The sequence below is a fragment of the Clinocottus analis genome, unplaced genomic scaffold, assembly GCF_023055335.1.
Source record: "Clinocottus analis isolate CAN_PGR_092001 unplaced genomic scaffold, fCliAna1.0.p SCAF_16, whole genome shotgun sequence".
Lineage (NCBI taxonomy): Eukaryota > Metazoa > Chordata > Actinopteri > Perciformes > Cottidae > Clinocottus > Clinocottus analis.
In genome coordinates, this window is record NW_027175887.1 from 4,077,378 (window position 1) to 4,095,060 (window position 17,683).

Consider the following 17,683-nt stretch of genomic DNA (forward strand, 5'->3'; position numbering starts at 1 on the left):
GAAGGAGACTTGTGTCATTGAGGCTTGAGGTCGAATTGATCCTGCTGTACAGTTTGTAGCCAAATGGAACTTGTGTGACGGTCTCTAATCTACTGCATCCGGCGTTAACTTTGCAGCATTTCCAAAACAACAAAACAACAAAAAATATATTAAGCAAGTGTGTGAGAAATACTTGAACTGATATGGCTGCATTTGTGATTAATACCCTACAAGCATGTAAATATGAAATGAAAGGCATACTTTAACTTGGATTATGCTCTCGACGGCACATGGTGGAGCTCAGTTTCGCCCCACAAGCACCGTAATAGCTTTTATGGTCATATTGGCTGTAGCTTTAACAGACTTCCCATTTTGCCACATCCTCTCATTGCCCTAATTTGATTAAAGCTCAAATGGCATAGTACTTTACGCTGTAGTAACCTGGTGAAATTCATCCAATGAGATAAGTATCCGTTCCATAAAAACGCACTCTGGTGGTAAGAATTTTATAAACTGTGCTTTTAACCTGCCACCCTAATAGCATGTCCTCTAGAAGCCTTAGTAATTAATAGTGGTGGGGATAATGCACTGGCCTTGGACGAAAAAGTATTTACCACAATAAAGGGATAGGAGAGCTACTCTCCCTGTAAGGAGGATCGCTGAGGGTAACTGGCTTCACCTGGTGGATATCATAATATTGATGACTTTATATACATTCAAGATAGATGGATGAGGGCTGCACCAATTCATTGAAGATTCTCATCAATCATTGTATCATAACAAAGTAATTATTGCATTGGTATGCAGTTTTATACTTTACTTATAGCTTTGCCAGCGGAGAATGTTTAGACAGTATTAAGACGGTCGGAAACAAGTAGTTTAGATTAAATTATGCTATTTTATTACCAGACAACTTCACACTTGATTGAATCCAGCTGTCATGAAAGAGCAGCAGTTATATACCGGGTACTTAATGAAGGGCCAAAGATCTGCTCAGTTCATCATCTGTAAATGCAATGTATGTATGGGTTTGATACACAATTGGCCAGTGTGTACTTTAATTATGTCTGTAACATGGAAGAAAACAAGTGAAGTGCTGGTCAACTCTATTTAATCTATTATTAAATATAATTACAAAATATTGATTATTTCTGTAAATTACTCAGATAAAACAGGTATTGTGATAAGATCTATTGTCTTGTTTGTTCAGTCTGACCTTGCAGAAAAGATGTGAGGTGACTGCAACACTAGCAACAACTGTGGACTGACCCAGTGGAGATTAGTTGTTCGTGCTGGTTTATGATGGCCAACATCAAATGAAGGATCTATGCAGTGCTCAGTAAAACTTACTGTTGATGCTTCTCGTTAAATTACCTTCCCAAACGCAAACCCACATTATGACCTATAAGCGGAATATTTGCGAGAGCAGAACAGGTGAGAGATGAAAGCCCAGGGCTTCCCCGTCAGTCTTGCTCGTCCTTCCTACATGTTTTAATTTGTGTGATCCACTATTTCTTACCCAGTAGAGAACCTATAAATCGCAGAGAGGCCCGGTCATCCTGTCGTAGCAGCCCCCTCAAAGCCCCCGGAGAACCCCTCAGCACCCCACCGATGCTAGACAAGGCAAAAGACTTCCTCACTGACTGCAGCAGAAACACAGGGAGGAAGAGAGGTATGGGAGGGTCAATGAAGGGGAAATCAACAGGATAATGTGGTTATGTAAATATTGTGTGATCAATTCAATAAAAGTACCAAGACAGGAATGCTGAATAGCATACACACACACACACACACACACACACACACACACACACACACACACACCTAGATATGAATTAATGAACCCCATCGAGTAAAATAATAAAACGATTAATTTTGCCCGTGGAAGGCCTCATTTTCAAAAAAGATAAATCAAGTGAATACTCACCGCTATATCTTCACTGTCGATCATTTCAATGACACAGGGCACACAGAGCAGCGGCCCGCTCCCGTCTGCAGGCCCCAAGCGGCCGCTCCATTTAGGGTCATGCCGGAAGTGGATCTTGTCCAAAACGATGTCCCCTCTTGTCATTTCGCTCATTCCACCTGTTGAAACAGAACAACCCAAACTGTGTCGTCTCAAATCATGTATCATGAGTTGCAGTCAGGCGGGTGAGTAAAACGCTCGCCAACCTGGCTACACGTAGCTTGACTAATTAAAGCTAACTGTGACGTCAAGCTAGCGTTTGCAAATTAGAAACTGCTATTACGTTCCTCATAAAACAGTAAAGGAAACTTTAAAAAAAAAAATGAAATGTGGCCTAAGTATTGACAACGCGACCAGGACATTTGTATGTAATTCGATACACTTACCTCTAACTAAACTAAAACGTGATGTGGCGGATCGATACGGATATTCCACTCCGCGTTGTTTAATCAGGCGCTCGCGGGCTTCGGGCAGGTCGCGTGCGCATGGTGCGTTCGAGGTCACCTCGGAGGTCAGAGACTTTACACTTACAACGTCTGAAGAGGTCAGAATGTCAAAGATTGTTCACCAAAACCAGCTAATAACACCGTTATTAATATTTATTATTTTGACATCGATTTACAAATACATACAAAAACAAATATAAAGACAATAAATACACAAGTAATGATACTGATACACAATTTTAACTCAAATAAGTTAACGACACAACTTTCCTGATTCGTATAAATTGACAATGATAAGAAAAAAGTCCATTGGTGAGCAATGGTTGACAAGTATTCTAAGCTGTTACACCATAATTTCCAGGCAATAAGTAATTGTAAATACAAGTTAGAATAACATGAGGCACACTGCATACAGTGAAAGTATTTAAATCTAATCTATGACATTTCATCCAATGAATATATCTATTGATTAAATGTCTTGGAGCTTCACGAGTTACATCACGCTTGATTGATTCAGAGAGGAGGAATCTCAGTAATTATGCCATTGTGCAAATTTGCCATGTTATCACATTATCACATACGCTCATACAGTAGTACCAAAATATAAGTGTATGAAAAGTCTCTGAAGTTCAACGGTATATGCTCATATCTTGAGCAGCAGGCATATACTATCTTCAAAATGATGCATCAGCATCAATTTATTCTCCAAGGAATGTCATTGCTGAATAATATGCTGTGGGTATAGAGTGGGATGCATGAGACGGTTTTGCAGTATCATTTAGCAGTAAAGGCCACAATTTGGTTATCGCCATGACAACAAAAGCCTCTCTGCGACTATCTGATGATGAGAGTGTGGGGGCGAGTATCAACCACTACCTTCATGTCAATTTATAATCTCTCTCTCTACTTCAACAGAGGTCCCTGCACATCAAAGTAGTGCATGACGTCAAGGGAAGCCAGCTCAGCTCTGCCTCATGAGCGTGAGTGTGTGTTTCTGTGTGAGCGTCTGTGCACTCACGCACTCTGGCTAATGTCTCAGTCTGCAGTATGCCTGTGCAGGAAGTGGTCAAAGCCTTGTTTGGCTGACTGAAAAGAGTAGCAGACCTGTGACAAGCAGCAGGTGGAACATATTTGTTTCCAAAGTCCCCATTTGTGCCGGGACAGGAGCTAAACCCATCAGTCTCTCAGTCTTATTGGCCACTGAGGGAGAGAAAGAAAGAAACAGAGCAAGAGACAGAGCTCCTCTTACTATACAGATGGGAGCCGATGCATATCGGTCAACTTTATTTGACAACTTTTTCCCATGGAGAATTATTCGGGGGGCCAATAAAGCCCAGAGACAAATGGATTCAGCTTCTGTCCAAGAATAAGTGGAGTCCTAACATGCCTTTGCGTTTCTCTCATTTGGCTCGACACATTTTGAACCACTTCCTGTGTATAACCCAGTATAAACCCTTCACACACACACACACACGCACACACACAAAGATCAGAATGCAGTGTAAAACAATCAGTAATACGTTAAGAAACACCTCGTCACACCGCAGCCATCCCCTAAATATAGCCCCATACCTTTTTCCAGTCACCAACCCACACTCTGTCACACCATCACTCAGTGCTCACATTATGGTACAGTTTCCAGTGACAACGACATTCACAGGTCATGCAGCAGCTAAGCAAAGATAACAACTTTATCACTGCGATATTCCTGTAGGCTACATATTATTTACCTGCTGTATACTGACAAAATACTGTAAGATCACTGTTAATACAACAAATACAATGCTTAGTCTCTCAGGGTCTAAATTAGATATCCCTTCATGCCTTTTAAAAGGGTATACCAAATATGTAAACCGTGTACTGCCACTAAAAAATACTTGTTGATTTACTAAACCCCAAATAGACTGAAAATACCACAGTCACAGGCAGCGCTATTTAAGATATTTAAAAATAAGTTTTGTTCTGAGAAATGAATGACATAAAGAAGGAAGGGGGCGGGACAAACAAGACGCATAAGCGCGCGTGTTTGTGTGCGTGAGAAGCGGCAGTCACTCACTCGGGTGCGACGTTCAGGTGCGCTTCACCGTCAGAGGTGAAACCTCGTTGGTCGGTACGATGGATTATATCTGATAGTTTTAAATTATACATTTTTTTTTTTTTAAAAACATGTAGAGGCACCGGCGCAGCATTGGCCAATTAAAGAGAGAGAGACGACTCACGGTAAGAAATGAAAACTTTACTCTGTAACCTGTGGAGTGACTCCACTGCTCCATTCGGCGTCATACGATTATTTATGGATTTATGCTGTTTTTCCACGTGGCTTTTTCTGACAAGAAGTATCGCTAAAACTGTATCCATAGTATCTGTATGATATTCCTCTTCTGGGATTACTGTAGGATTACAATAATTATAATATATACATTTTTAAATCTCGTTTATAAACGTCTTTTATAGTTCGTAGGGACTTTTTATGATGATTTAGGCTGCAGTCTGCATTTATCTGGTGTGATGAAACTATCAATTTCCCACTGTTGTGCTGTTGTTTTCTATCATAATCTATAACTGGCTTCCTTTGTTGACTTCAGTTTGCCTGTTGCAATGTGTGCCCCTGAATAATCTATAAAACACATGACGTAATGTACACACAAAATAAGCATTTTTTGGAAACAAAGTTAGATACTTGAAGGGTGATGTCCTCTGTGGTTTATTTGCACAAATGAATGTACTGCATTACTTCCTGTGGGAATATAAATATTAGTCATCCGATGTTTCCATGCACACTTGACAGAAACAGAAAGTCTATTTGCAAACACGAAGACATACTTTACCCTCAGTGTGTCAGAGATAAACATTATTATTTTTAAACCAACAGCACCAAAACCCTGAGATACTGACATGCAACAAAGCCACAATTAATCTATTGTGTGTGTGTGTGTGTGTGTGTGTGTGTGTGTGTGTGTGGTGTGTGTGTGTGTGTGTGTGTGTGTGTGTGTGTGTGTGTGTGTATTCGCTCCTCAGCATGTTTGCCTTAAGTTACACATTTTTCTTCTCCTCCCAGGTGTTTTGCATTGTCTTATCTTTGTGCTGCCTCGAAAAAAAACAAAATGAAGGCAAACACCAAAGCTAATCTCCACTTTTAACTGTTCCATCAGCACTTTCCTCATCTGATGTAAGACATAACAAACAGGGGAAAACCATACCAATAACAATGACTGGTTATATACAATCCGCCAGCATCCCCACACACAGGCAGTGTGGGTACAGTACACAGCACGGTGAGGTATAGCAGGCACAATGTCCATGTGTCATGTGGTGTCATTGTGGCCACAGCCCTCATGTTCTGTCCTTAGAGCACCAACCGGGGGAGTATTGGCTTTCACACAAGGACAGTGCACTACTCAGTACACCGGGACTTGATTTGACAGAGGTTCAACAACAACAAAAAAGAAATCTGAAATTTGAGGCTTTCCTTTGGATGGGAAAGTGGCGATGAGAGACGGCAGAGAGGACGGAGTTTGAATTTCCAAAGATGCTCTTCAGACCTGCACGCTCGGGGCATGGCGTGAACTTGACGGACGTGAATGTCCCGCCAAACTGTAAAAAGAAAGATGAGAGAAAGCAGATGAGAAGAAAAGACAGTGACAAACGTAAGACGTGATGATTGAAAAGGAGTGGGGGAGGGGCTCGTGTCAGACTGCATTTGCTCCAAGTGTTGGAGAAAAAAGAAAAGAAAAAAAAAGAAAAAGACAGATTTTCAGGCTCAAAAGTGACTGATTGTCATGATGAAAGCACGATGGAATTGATAATGAACCATCATTACTGCGGCGGCGATGATGGATTTTTATCTTCAAGCCGATGATACGAGGAGATTCATATTTATCACGAGGAAAGAATTTTTGGCTCCTCTACACGAGATTGCTTTTCTTCAGTTAATTGGATTGATGGGTCGGTCGCTTTGTGCGCTGAGAGACTCTATTCAGAGCGAATAAAACCTGTGTCACATAATAGCGAGTAACAGAAGAACAAAAAGGGGGAACAGTAAGAGGCACAAAGATAAATGCTGCGAGGCATTGTAACTTGTATCCATTCATCCAGCTCCACGACAGCCCATACTCACCCGTCAACCGTGTGGGCCTGATTGTACTTTCTGTTTTCTCTATTCATTCCCCGCCATGCGCTCCTCCAGGTTTCTGATGACTATCACCTTTTCTCACAGTCTCCGCTTTCTCCCCCATCTTGTCATTGAATAATTTGTTTTGTACTTCAAATGCCACTTTTCTCATCCCATCTCCTCTCTCTATGGCTCTTAAGTTGGAGGGGTCCCTATAATCTTACCCCTCCATCAACTCAACCATCCCTCACACCGCTCACTCTCTCTTCTTCTGCCTTCCTTCTCCTCAGCTATCTCCGGTCTCCCCCGTTCTCCCTCTCCTCTCCTGTCATGTCAGTCTCCATGAGCAACCCCCTCCAGCGTCGGCGCTCTCTCGGCCCTGTCTCGCCCAAGCGCATCTACAGAAACCTGTCCGTCAGACTGAGGGGCGGAGAGTCATCTGTTGCCACGGAAATGGACGCGCCCAAACACCAGCGCAAGTCTGCAGATGCTGTAAGATATTATATGGCGGCATTTATTTCAAAAGGGGAGGTCCGCTGGTCACTTTGGCTGAAACGCTCCCCTGTGCTCCGCCAGGTTGTCTTTATTTAAGAATTACGAGATCTCATTTTGACATTACATGCTGACTCTGTGTAACTATGAATACATTATCCCAGGAAAGACTGCTGCTCTGATTTATGATTTGATTTATGTGCCCTCTGTTCCCGCATGGTCCCTTGCCTCTTTCTTTGCACAGCTCCTCCCTTCCCTCGATCTCGTGAATAAATCTCTCCTTCAATATGAATTCTTTTCTTCTCTCCCTCTCCCTCACCCGCACCTGCCCACCCTGGGGCCCTTCACCCTGCTCCCCATTAGTACCAGACCTTGTGGGAAGCAGTGGAAAATGAGGACACTTTGGCCGTACAAAGCCTGCTGTCCAGAGACAGCACCAACTGTGGAGGAGGAGGAGGAGGAGGAGGAGGAGGAGGAGGAAGCAGCACGCGGGAGCGAGGGGAGAGGAAAGACAAGGACAGGGAGAGGGAGAGGGAGACAGGGGTGAACAGGGTGAGCGAACAGGGCCTGGTCCCCCTGGACGTGGCTTCCCTTACCCACAATTCCCCTCTGCTCCATGTGTTGACAAAGGCAGGGGCCAGACATAACCCTGTTTGTAAGTCTTGCATTTCAACATAACAAGAATATTCTGTTGGAAGTGGACGGGTTTAATTCAATGCAAATCATATTCTCTCTCTCTCTCTCTCTCTCTCTCTCTCGCTCTCTCTCTCTCTCTCTCTCTCTCTCTCTCTCTCAGTGTGTCGGCCAGTAGAGTGGGCCCTTAAGCTGGATGCTCTGGTGGCGCTGGCGGGCAAACGGGTGGAGGAGAGGAAGAATGAGCTGGTGAAGAAGGCCGGGTCCGGGCCTCAGGCGCAGGCCGACGTCCACAGACAAATCCGCCTCTGGAGCCTCAGGCTGCAGCTGTACTGCCGCATGAGGCAGAACTTCCAAAACACGGGTCAGTGGTCTTAGGTCAGCTTGTGACATTTCATGAAGTACTGCTTTGGACACAAACTAGGTCATAGGCCTATTTTTTCTCTCTTTTTTGTCTTTTCAGTTTCTTCGAGCGAGAAATTCTGGTATTCTCTCTTTTTTTTCTTCCCCTGCCCTCTTCAAACTCAATCCCAAGAAGGCAGAGCTGATTACCCCCCAGTCCTCCACCCTAACCCTCCTCCTCTCCTCCCCCCATTCCTTCTAGCTGACAACACCACAGTGATCAGGTATTCAGCCTCTGCCCTTCTTCGCTGATTTCCTGTCTGGACTCTCGTGACGCCTGTAGCTGTTCTCTTGAAAGTGCCTCCAACTCCTCTCAAATATTCCAAAATTCAACAGACTGCCCTGTCATCAAGCTTTCCAAATTCTGTCCCACACTTCGCCCACCGGCTGCCATTGGCCGCTTGTATCAAAATAAAAACCTTGGTGCTGCGTAGAGATCCACACTTTATTTTCCTCTCCTCTTTCCTTTCTTCCTCTGCACCAAGCTGCTCAAGTCGTCTCCATCGCTTCAAACTCTCCTGTTTTTTATAACTCTATGTGACGATATCCCCTCTGCACCTACTTAGATTACTCTGTATGAATGTTTCTTCTTAGCTCTCATTTCGTTTATCTTTCAAACACGTTTAGTTCTCCTCCTAGTTTCATGATCCCAGTGTGATTGTAGAGCCAATAAGGCACCGACTTTTATATCACAGTGCACTGAAATGAATAACACTTTCTGGATGAGTGTCAGCTAAAGGCTTCGAATGTAAAATATAAATGTGTTGCAATCACATGTGATCACACTGCAGGAATTCATGTAACTGGGCTGCTGCCGGGGCTTCGGTTGTTATAGTGATATCGTGATGGTTTGCGGATTCCTGTAGGGAAAACTCTCACTGGCTCTATTCATAGGCGAGCAGGTCAGAGTGCAGGCTCAGCACCAACCGGCTCCCACAGAGCTGGAGAGTCAGTGTCTTGGGGCAACGCACAGCTGCAAGAGGAGAAGCTGCACATTTTTATTCGCAACATAGCTGGTTCAGTTTAGAGTCAGGACACAGAGATTCATGTCAAAAATACAACAACAAAACGTGTTAATCTATGCTGTTCTGGTGAAAGTTCACTGTTCTGCTGTTAACACAAGCTCCACCTCGGGGGCCACATGTGCTATTATTACTTCTTCAAATAAAGAAATGAAAAAGATATATCATTAAACACGTTCATTCCACCAGAGCTCCCCGGGCCTCCCAGTCATGTGTCCATACTGGTGACCAGCGCGTCCTCTCTGTTTGTGGCAATCAAAGAGCCAGAGGATCCCACCATCGGGCTCATCACCCGCCATAGAGGTAGGTGGTGCAGAGCAACACATTCATATATTATAAATGAGGAGACACCGGATGGTTGAATAAATATAATCAAGGTCTCACGCATCATTGACGGGTATTCAAGCCTCGTAGTCATGGTTCTCACTTGCCTTCTGTATTTGTGCTACCTGGCTCTACAGTTTCATACTTTGGTAGATTAAGCTCAGGTATGAGCAAGTTCCAGAAACTGTAAACACTCAAATCCTTGGTTTCCCCCTCAGGGGCTTTAAGTAAAGCCAGAGAATCCTCTGTCAGTGAGATTGTTTTGTGTTCACAGTGGAATGGAGCACCTCAGCCAGCTTCAAACGCATCCTCGGCTCAGCCCAAGTCTCAGAGACCAAGAACCCATCCTACAGCATCAAGGGACTCACAACAGTAAGGCAGACAGTGTACTCTGCACACACATTAGCTCTGGACAGACACACAAGACAGCGTTTCTTGCGCCCCGATCGCCATCGACTGCCCTGAACCGCTAAGAGAGCACTCAATCCCGCTCGGCGGCCTTACGTAACCAGATGAATTAATAATGGCGGCGGTATGCGATTCCTTTGTCCGGGAATAAATGATTTCATAAGGTTAATGCATGGTGATGATCTGGCTGGTCTGGTGCTTCCTCCAATGCAGGGAACGCATTACTTTGTGAGAGTGAGCTGCTACAATGTGAAAGGATGGGGCCCGCCTCAGTGCTCCACTCCGGTCAGCGCTGCCCCCTCCAGTGAGTACACTGAACTGCAAACGCTGATGAACGCTTCGAAGGGGCTCCATTCTTTTCTCTCTGTCCTTGCGTAATGAAATTAGTTGGCTGACATCAAGACTTGATTTGAACAAGTGGATTCCACTCATGCCTGGTAGATTAATGAAATATTAAATTGGGGAATTAAAGATGTCTGTGCGAGTCAATGGGCCTTGTGCTGTGAGTTTGAATTGGCCTTATAATCTCTCTTGCATGCCATCCCCGCTCGTAATGTGAAATGAAAATTGCCACGCAGTGTTTTTGAAATGGAGAATAAAGGGGGGAAGTTTTTACACACATCTCAATAAAAGTCAGAGTACAACCAACGTAGTGACATTTGGCATGTTGCAGTGTCAGTAAGGTAACACATCCAACTTTAAGGAGACGTCAGCAGCTCAGAATGAATTGGAAACAAGGAGACGGATTGTCTCTCGTGCGATCGCTCTGTTGATCACGAAGATTGGAAAAAGCAGCACTCAGGATTCTCCTGCAAATGAGTTCTTGATGTCTTGAATGATTTTTTTTTGCCCGCTAATTGTCTCTCTTTCTTCTCTTTCTTCCTGTGCAGGTTGGAGAGAGTGCATCGGCGTGTCACAGTTCAGGAATCACGAGGGCCTTGTGAGGAAACTGCTGGAAGACGCCAGAGAACCACATTACAGAGGATTCTGCAAAGGTATCAGCCGGGTGATGAAACAACTGAAGCAATCACATAGCTGCTGTGAAGCAAGTGTATACGAGTCTAAATATGACACAACGTGTATTCAATACCACTGTATCCAATTTCTGTCACATTGGAAAGAAAAATACATATTTAACCTTGTTGGCCAATTTTCATGTTCTAATGTAATACACATTAGGAATTAAATGCTAGCAAAGTCCCAATTGTATGTTCCTTTTTTACCTCCTGGGATACATTGTTCCTTTGGTGGGTATTTAATCATGAAGTAAAACGATCTCTCTCCTCCATGTACGACAGCATGTGCTTGACTTTGCTTTCCACCGTACTGAAAACTCATTCCAGAGGATATCGTCTCACCACCCTCGGACATTCAGATATGTTGTGCGTGCGCAGTGAATGTGCTTCGGCAGACACAAAGTGATTCTCATCCTCAATTATCCTCTTCTGCTCCGCTCCGCAGAGAGCTTGAAGCCCCAGAGTCCCAGCAAGCGTCTGTCTGTGTCTCGAGGCATCAAACAACTGTTCCAGTCCGCCACCAAGTTTGTTCGTCTCCTACAGAGGTAGCGCTCCATCTGTCTCACCGGTCCCACTGAGCCTTGAGTACGGGGAGTAACGGACAGTGTGTGACGCGATAACAACAGTGATCGTACCTGTTACGGTCATTAAGAAGAACAGTAGTCACATTAAAGCTGCCGTCGCCATAAGACTAGTGAAGCGGTGTTTACGACGGGGCGATGTTTGAAATCACTGAACTGCTTAAGGCTTCAGCTGCTTAAGTGTTAAGCAGCTGCATTCACTACATTAGGTACCAGTGGATAAAGTGGGACATGTTTTTAAAATGAAGAAACAAACATCATAAGTTAAGCATAAGTTTCCATGAGGTAAAGATGACAGATATGTTTCCTTCCTTCATTTGGTCTGAAGAAATTTGAAGAAATTGAAGAAATTGTACTCTCTTGATTCTTGTTGTTCTGAGTTCGTACTCACCGTTGAATGCACTTAATGTAAGTCGCTTTGGATAAAAGTGTCAGCTAAATGACATGTAATGTAATGTAATAATGTAATGTAAAACATGCGCTGTCTGTCTTGCATTGATTGTTTTAGGGGCGTGTACTTGGCTACTGTGTTCTACCACAAGGAAAACATCCTGGTGACAGCTGAAGATCAAATCCCACTGGTGGAGATCCAATGCTGCTCCACCTCCATCACCCAAGACTTTCTGTGGTTCGCTAAGGTAAACTGTCAGACGTCACTGACCTCCACGCTGCTGGTCGCGTTTAGATCCATTTGGAACGCGGCTCATAAACATCTGTGAATTTATCAATTCCACAGACGTAATTACGAAGAACGAAGGCTGTGTGTGAATGGCAGTTGAACAATTTTGCGTTTTTTCCTTCTTGTAGTTGTCCTGTGCATGGCAACAAGTGCCCTGGCTCCAGCAGGCCCTTTCCTCGGCTCATTCATCTTCCTCCTCCCTCCTTCAGAACAGGCACAACATTCTTAGAGCCGTTTCCCAGCTGCAGGTAGGAAGTTAGGCGCGATGATAGGCATCACAATGGGTTAATTGCTATTCAAGGTACTATTAATATTCCTCCTTTGTACTCTCACTGCTATTCCCTCTGGTGCCTCACATCCCTATCTCAGCCTGCATACCTGTACCCCGAGCACATGTGTGTTAACATCCTCGCATTTATTCATCTGCACGTTTCTGTTCTAACCTCTCTCGGCCTTCAGTCTTCCCTGGGGACAATGCACCTGGGCCAGCTGTACTACGAGCCTCTGAAAGACCGGCAGGGCAACGTCCTGCTGGTGACTCTGAAGGAGTTCCCAAACCCTCCCGGGTGAGACAGTGTCCTTTGTTTCATCCTGTTAACCCAATGAAACAAAGCACTTTCAATCAATGTGCTATACCGATATGAATTCATCTTTTTTTTTTCTCATTTCCCCGTGGTCGCTTTCCATTTGAACCCGTTGTTGTGTCAACCTCTCATAGCCCTCCGGACCCTCCGCTGCACTGGATGCCCCTGGCCCGTCTGGAGAAGAACCGCAGCAGAACCCCTCGGCTGCCTGAGCCCACTGCCATGGACATGCTGTACGAGCAGCTGAAGGTGAACACACGGCTTGTGTGAGAAAGTCTAACGTCGTGGTTCAGTGGCTTTGTGTAACAGAGTGTAGAGTGCGTAGTGTTTGAGTGCATTGTCTTTCCTGATTGGATCACCGAGTCGTGGTTTTCTGTCTTCCACTCCTGAAACAAAAAATACATTAGATACGCCAAATAAACCGCGCCTGAACTCTCCATCCTGTTAACATCTCTTAAAAACGCCTAACCCTGCATTGACCTCTCTCTGTTGTCCAGGAGAAACTGTCCCTCCACAGGCACAGCATCCAGTGCGCCAAGCCGGGTCTGTACGTTGGCATCCTGAAGCTGTGCAGCTCGGTGGAACAGATCAGGGTCCTGGTGCCGCAGAGGCTGCCCAATGTACTCTGCCACACACGGGTCCGACACAATGCCCACGTCTCCAGGTAATGCAGTCTAAACATGGGCCTTAATGTGCCAGCTCCACGCTGTAGCTCCAACAGCAAACCACACTCTTTCTGGGCCTTTTCCAAAGCATACCTTACCACAGTTTCTGCTTTAAAAAAATCTCAATGTGGTAATTCCACACCAACAAGGCAGCTGCACTGTAACTGCATTGCCTCATAATAATATCTAAATCAATCCAGAAATGGGAGACAATGCTTTGGAGAAGGCTCTGTCTGAACACGGTAAATGCAGTTAGTAGTTAATGGGCCGCAACATGCAAAACTACCCTTCCTGCTTACTTACTACACCTTTTAACTGCATCCTCTCTGTGTGACAGAGAGGAGTGGGCATGGCTCCAGAGTCACGTTTACACCACAGCCAGTGACAGCGTCCCGAACCTGTTGAGCGGCGAGGACGAGAGCGCGATGGAGAGCAGCGGGCTGGCGGAGTTCATCATGTCTCTGAGAGCGGCGGTCGCACACCTCCTGACAAAGCTCAACATCCCCCTCTACAGGGTAAAAAAAGAGCTCGCAAACCAGCCACCTTGACGCTCTCCTTTCTGGAGAATTATGGGATTGATTATTAAGAATGAAGAAGGTTATTCTGAACTCCTTGCTCTGTATTCGGGATTGCATTCTAGGTAAATGCAGGTGTAATTAAGTTTAGTTCAACATGAACAGGTATTCACAACGTGTGTGTGTGTGTGTGTGTGTGTGTGTGTGTGACAGGCGTATCAGTATGGAGTGTACACCCGGGAACTGCTGCAGTTTGGAGACAAGCTGTCCATGCTGCTGCTGCTGCCTCCCAGTGAGGACTTCAGCTCCAACTACTGGCCTCTGGTGGGGACGAAGGAGCCGGGGCTCACCATGCCCCTGCAGATCTTTGAGCTGGGTAGGTGGAGAAGTATGGCCGTCGATATACACACAATATATCCCAAATTCGCCCACAACAATGCAGGGGAGCAAGAGGAATGAAAGCATCATGCATGAACGTGGGACCACTGTGGACCTTGAGGATCTATTAGACTACTGGATAACCTTCATTTACAGCTTACAGTCCAGGGAGGTTTGAGTTCACAGAAATAGCAGCACCGCTCACGAGCAAAGTGACAGAAGTCATTTTGTTCCTTTAAGATTGATGTGGTTTCATCTTCTATGGAATTAAAGTAAATCATTTTCGACAACCTCCCAAAATAACCCATCAAATGCACTTCAACCAATGTTTGGTTGGAGAGTATAATATGCCTGTTGGTCTTTTGAAGATGAGTCACTTCTTTTGTTTTTCCTCATCTAATTAGTCCTTTGATCCTCCTTTTGATCCATACTTGAGTTTATTCCGTCTCTAATTTCATCTCTACTGTCGACCCTTTTTGAAAATTCCCACGCTAAGGTTTGATAAAGAGCACTAATTAGTTCTGAGGCTTTTTGTTTCTCTCTGGAGTCATTTTGTTTTTCCTCCCAACTCTCATCACTAGTTCACTTCTGGACCTATGAACGCGACTTCCTTTCCCAGTACTGCCAGGCCTGGGTGAAGCTGGAGCTGGACTCTCATCTGGCCCAGCAGGCTCTGCGGGAGGCGCTGGACACCAAGGAGGTGCAGGAGGCCCGAGAGCGCCTCAACCACATCACGGAGCTTTCCCATGTAAGGTCGCCCGCTTGTGAGACGTGCAGTACAGGCGGGACAACGTCCTGACTCACCGGGGTGCTCTCAGAGTGATCAGGGCTATTGTTTTGTCTGCTTTTCATTGGAAATTAGGGCTTTTACTCGACGCATCAATGTCTTTGATTAAGTTAGGAGCTCAAATATCCTATATTTTGAGAATTTTAGTTAATCACTAAGAGGACATTTTTCAGTAGACAACAAAAAGGGATGTCGTACTATATCAATTTCCACGGTTGCTGTTTCTTTATTGCACATTATTTACCTGTTTCTGAAGCGCCTGGATGTGGTGTGGAGGGATGCCCGCTGGATTATGGACTGTCTGCAGTGCGTTCGGTCTAAGCAGTGGGTCGGGGCGGTGCCTCTTGGCCTGGTGATGGGAGGAGACCCGCCGCCATGTCCTGATGGTGAGGAAGAGGAGGAGAGCTTGACTGCCAGACTGACGTGGCCCCACCGCATACAGGCACAGAGAGCCATTGCAGGTACAATGATGATGATGATGTGTGTGTAGAGAAGCCAGCACCTGAATCTCTGTAACTTTCAGATTGAATGCTGCTGTAATTTAAGGATCAAGGTTTTCATTTTATTTTTGTCTCCCCATTTCCCTTCCAGAGTCTCTAGTCGGTGGGACTCCATTAAACGTCGTATCTGCTGAGATCGCCGCTCCATCAGGAATCATGGTTGTCCCTGAAGAGGCCACGCTGTTACTGGAGGGAGTCGCAAAGGGAGGATACCCTGTAGACATCGGCCAATCGACTGTCGACTTGACAAGCCTGGGCCAGTCAGATTTAGGATGCGCCAACGCTTTAATCGAATCTGGACTAGAGCCTGGTGCTGTTGCACAGTTCGAAGTGGGGTACAGTGTTCTGGAAACACAGGAGTCCTACAGTGAAGAACATGACTTTCCTTCGAGCATCACTGAGGTGATCCGGCCAATGGAGATGGCAGAGTTGGTGGACATCTTGCCTACACTCAGTCTTATTGAGGAGAAGACCCCCAGCGGCCCGTCCACACCGTCAGTACTGGATATGCTGCAAAGCTTTGGACTGGGGATCGGCGAAAGCAACACCTTCTTTGACTTTGAGAATTCAGCCGGTGGTGTGTCGCAGCCCAGTAGTGTGACGGAGGCTCACTGTGAGAGCACAGACACGTCTGCCCCCCATGCCACAGTGGATGCCACAGTGAATGGCTCGGGGAATGCCACAGGCGGTGACGTGCCTGTTTTGAGCTGGAATTTCAATCCAGGGGATACAGAAACTCTGCAGGTTCCCAGCAAGGGAACAGGCTTTCCATTGAGAAACCAGGTGGAGTGGGACGGCCCAGCTGACAGTTCGTCCTGATATCAACCTTTCTTCAACCTCGTATCAATTCAAAACCAAGGACAGAGAATCCTAGATTGACTTTTTGTCAATGGCAGTTTTACTTTGTGTGTCCAACTGTTAACTTTAACTGCTGCGGAGAAAAATGTCAAGTGACATCTAGATTTGACTTAATATTTCACTCAATGTATGATATTTGCACATTTCTGGCTCTGTGGTTTGTCTTTTCTAAAAGCAATCAGAGCTTATTGTGTGGAACAACTAAGCTAAGGTAGTAAACTTCATCCCTCACAGAAGCATGGAGCAACATTGCTGCTTGATGGAGCTTAAGTAAACTCATAGCATACAATTCAGTACAATGGAAATGGTGTCGATAAAAAAACATTATGCTGAATATGTCGTAAAAATTGTTTCTTTTTGGTTTACCTGTGTGCACTTTTGGCATAACGAAACAGTAGCAAGATGTGTAATTACATAGATGTTGCATTAACTGCCAGTTTGTCAGTTTGGATATCGAGATTGATATCTAGCGAGAGAAAAAAAATGCAATTTAGACATGGAAGGAAAGCCAAAGGCAGAATTTGGGTGCTGCAAGAATACTCAAGATGTCAATTTACAGTTGTGAGAAGGACGTAGAAAAGGATTTCTTCTTCCATTTCATCACGTTATGTTCACACAAATGGTCCTTCGCTACAAAGGCATATTCACAGGTTTTCAAAAGTCCTCATTTGTTTCCGTTATTTGCCTTCTATGTAGCATAGCATGCACATTGTTTTCTGGCTCTCAGTTGGTCATGGGAAATGCAAAACATTCAAATTCACACATTCATGTCAGATCTTTTTTTGTTTTGCCTTAGATGAGATTTGGCCTTACAATGTTTGCATTTTTATTTATTGTTTATTTACCTCCTCTGAACGGCATCAAGTCAACCAGTGAATGAGCTACAGCCAAGGAAACATGCAGACTGAATAAATGTTTTGGAAAGATTGTGAATAGAAAAATAAAAATCAGCTCAGTGCCTTAAACTAAAGTTCATAAAGGGTTATTTCAGAAGAAGGCATTATCTTTGGAAGGAATAAGATAAATACACAATGAAGGGCCATATTAAACTGTTAAGTGGGTTAAAATAGCCCAAACTGTTGTTAAAAGGCCAATAAACACTGCCTGAGATCCTGCTTCAGTGTTCCATGTTTCATTTCCTAAACCTCTACTTCCTGTGTGACCAGTACCTCGTTTCAAGGCCCTGCTGCACTTCAACAGGTGTTTTCACTTGTGCTGTCTGATTAGCGCTCTTCTAGCTGTGGGCGTTTCCATAATGTGTTTGATTGACGTCCTCTCTCTCCAGTTCGTTCAGGCCAGACAACGTATGTGATAAGTGAATACGATATATATTACAT

The 17,683-nt window shown here is 44.8% G+C and overlaps 2 protein-coding genes across 7 annotated transcripts in view; one reads left to right on the forward strand and one right to left on the reverse strand.

Moving 5' to 3' along the window:
* LOC137786301 (meiosis inhibitor protein 1) overlaps nucleotides 1-2,414 on the reverse strand; it is a 48,677-nt gene extending 46,263 nt beyond the window's left edge. For 5 of the 6 annotated variants that reach the window (XR_011077573.1, XM_068578080.1, XM_068578082.1 and 2 more), the window contains exons 1-3: nucleotides 2,332-2,414; nucleotides 1,907-2,064; nucleotides 1,499-1,622 (exon numbers count right to left, since the gene is read on the reverse strand). Coding sequence is in view for 4 of the 6 variants with exons in the window: in XM_068578080.1 (XP_068434181.1) it covers nucleotides 1,499-1,622; nucleotides 1,907-2,059 (277 nt within the window). In the remaining 2 variants the exon portion in view is untranslated. Of the gene's footprint in view, nucleotides 1-1,498; nucleotides 1,623-1,906; nucleotides 2,065-2,331 lie in introns of those variants that run through there. The other variant, XM_068578084.1, reaches the window with a different exon arrangement.
* A 2,069-nt stretch (nucleotides 2,415-4,483) lies between these two features.
* On the forward strand, nucleotides 4,484-17,408 carry LOC137786864 (ankyrin repeat and fibronectin type-III domain-containing protein 1-like). Its single transcript, XM_068578982.1, has 19 exons — nucleotides 4,484-4,611; nucleotides 6,793-6,994; nucleotides 7,358-7,649; nucleotides 7,791-7,991; nucleotides 9,241-9,354; nucleotides 9,650-9,747; nucleotides 9,997-10,087; nucleotides 10,674-10,778; nucleotides 11,245-11,344; nucleotides 11,889-12,018; nucleotides 12,188-12,307; nucleotides 12,519-12,625; nucleotides 12,778-12,892; nucleotides 13,141-13,307; nucleotides 13,646-13,823; nucleotides 14,037-14,199; nucleotides 14,783-14,949; nucleotides 15,245-15,449; nucleotides 15,580-17,408. The coding sequence occupies exons 2-19, from the start codon at nucleotides 6,833-6,835 to the stop codon at nucleotides 16,305-16,307; spliced, it is 3,243 nt and encodes a 1,080-aa protein (XP_068435083.1). The 5' UTR covers nucleotides 4,484-4,611; nucleotides 6,793-6,832; the 3' UTR covers nucleotides 16,308-17,408.
* Nucleotides 17,409-17,683: the final 275 nt, after the last annotated feature.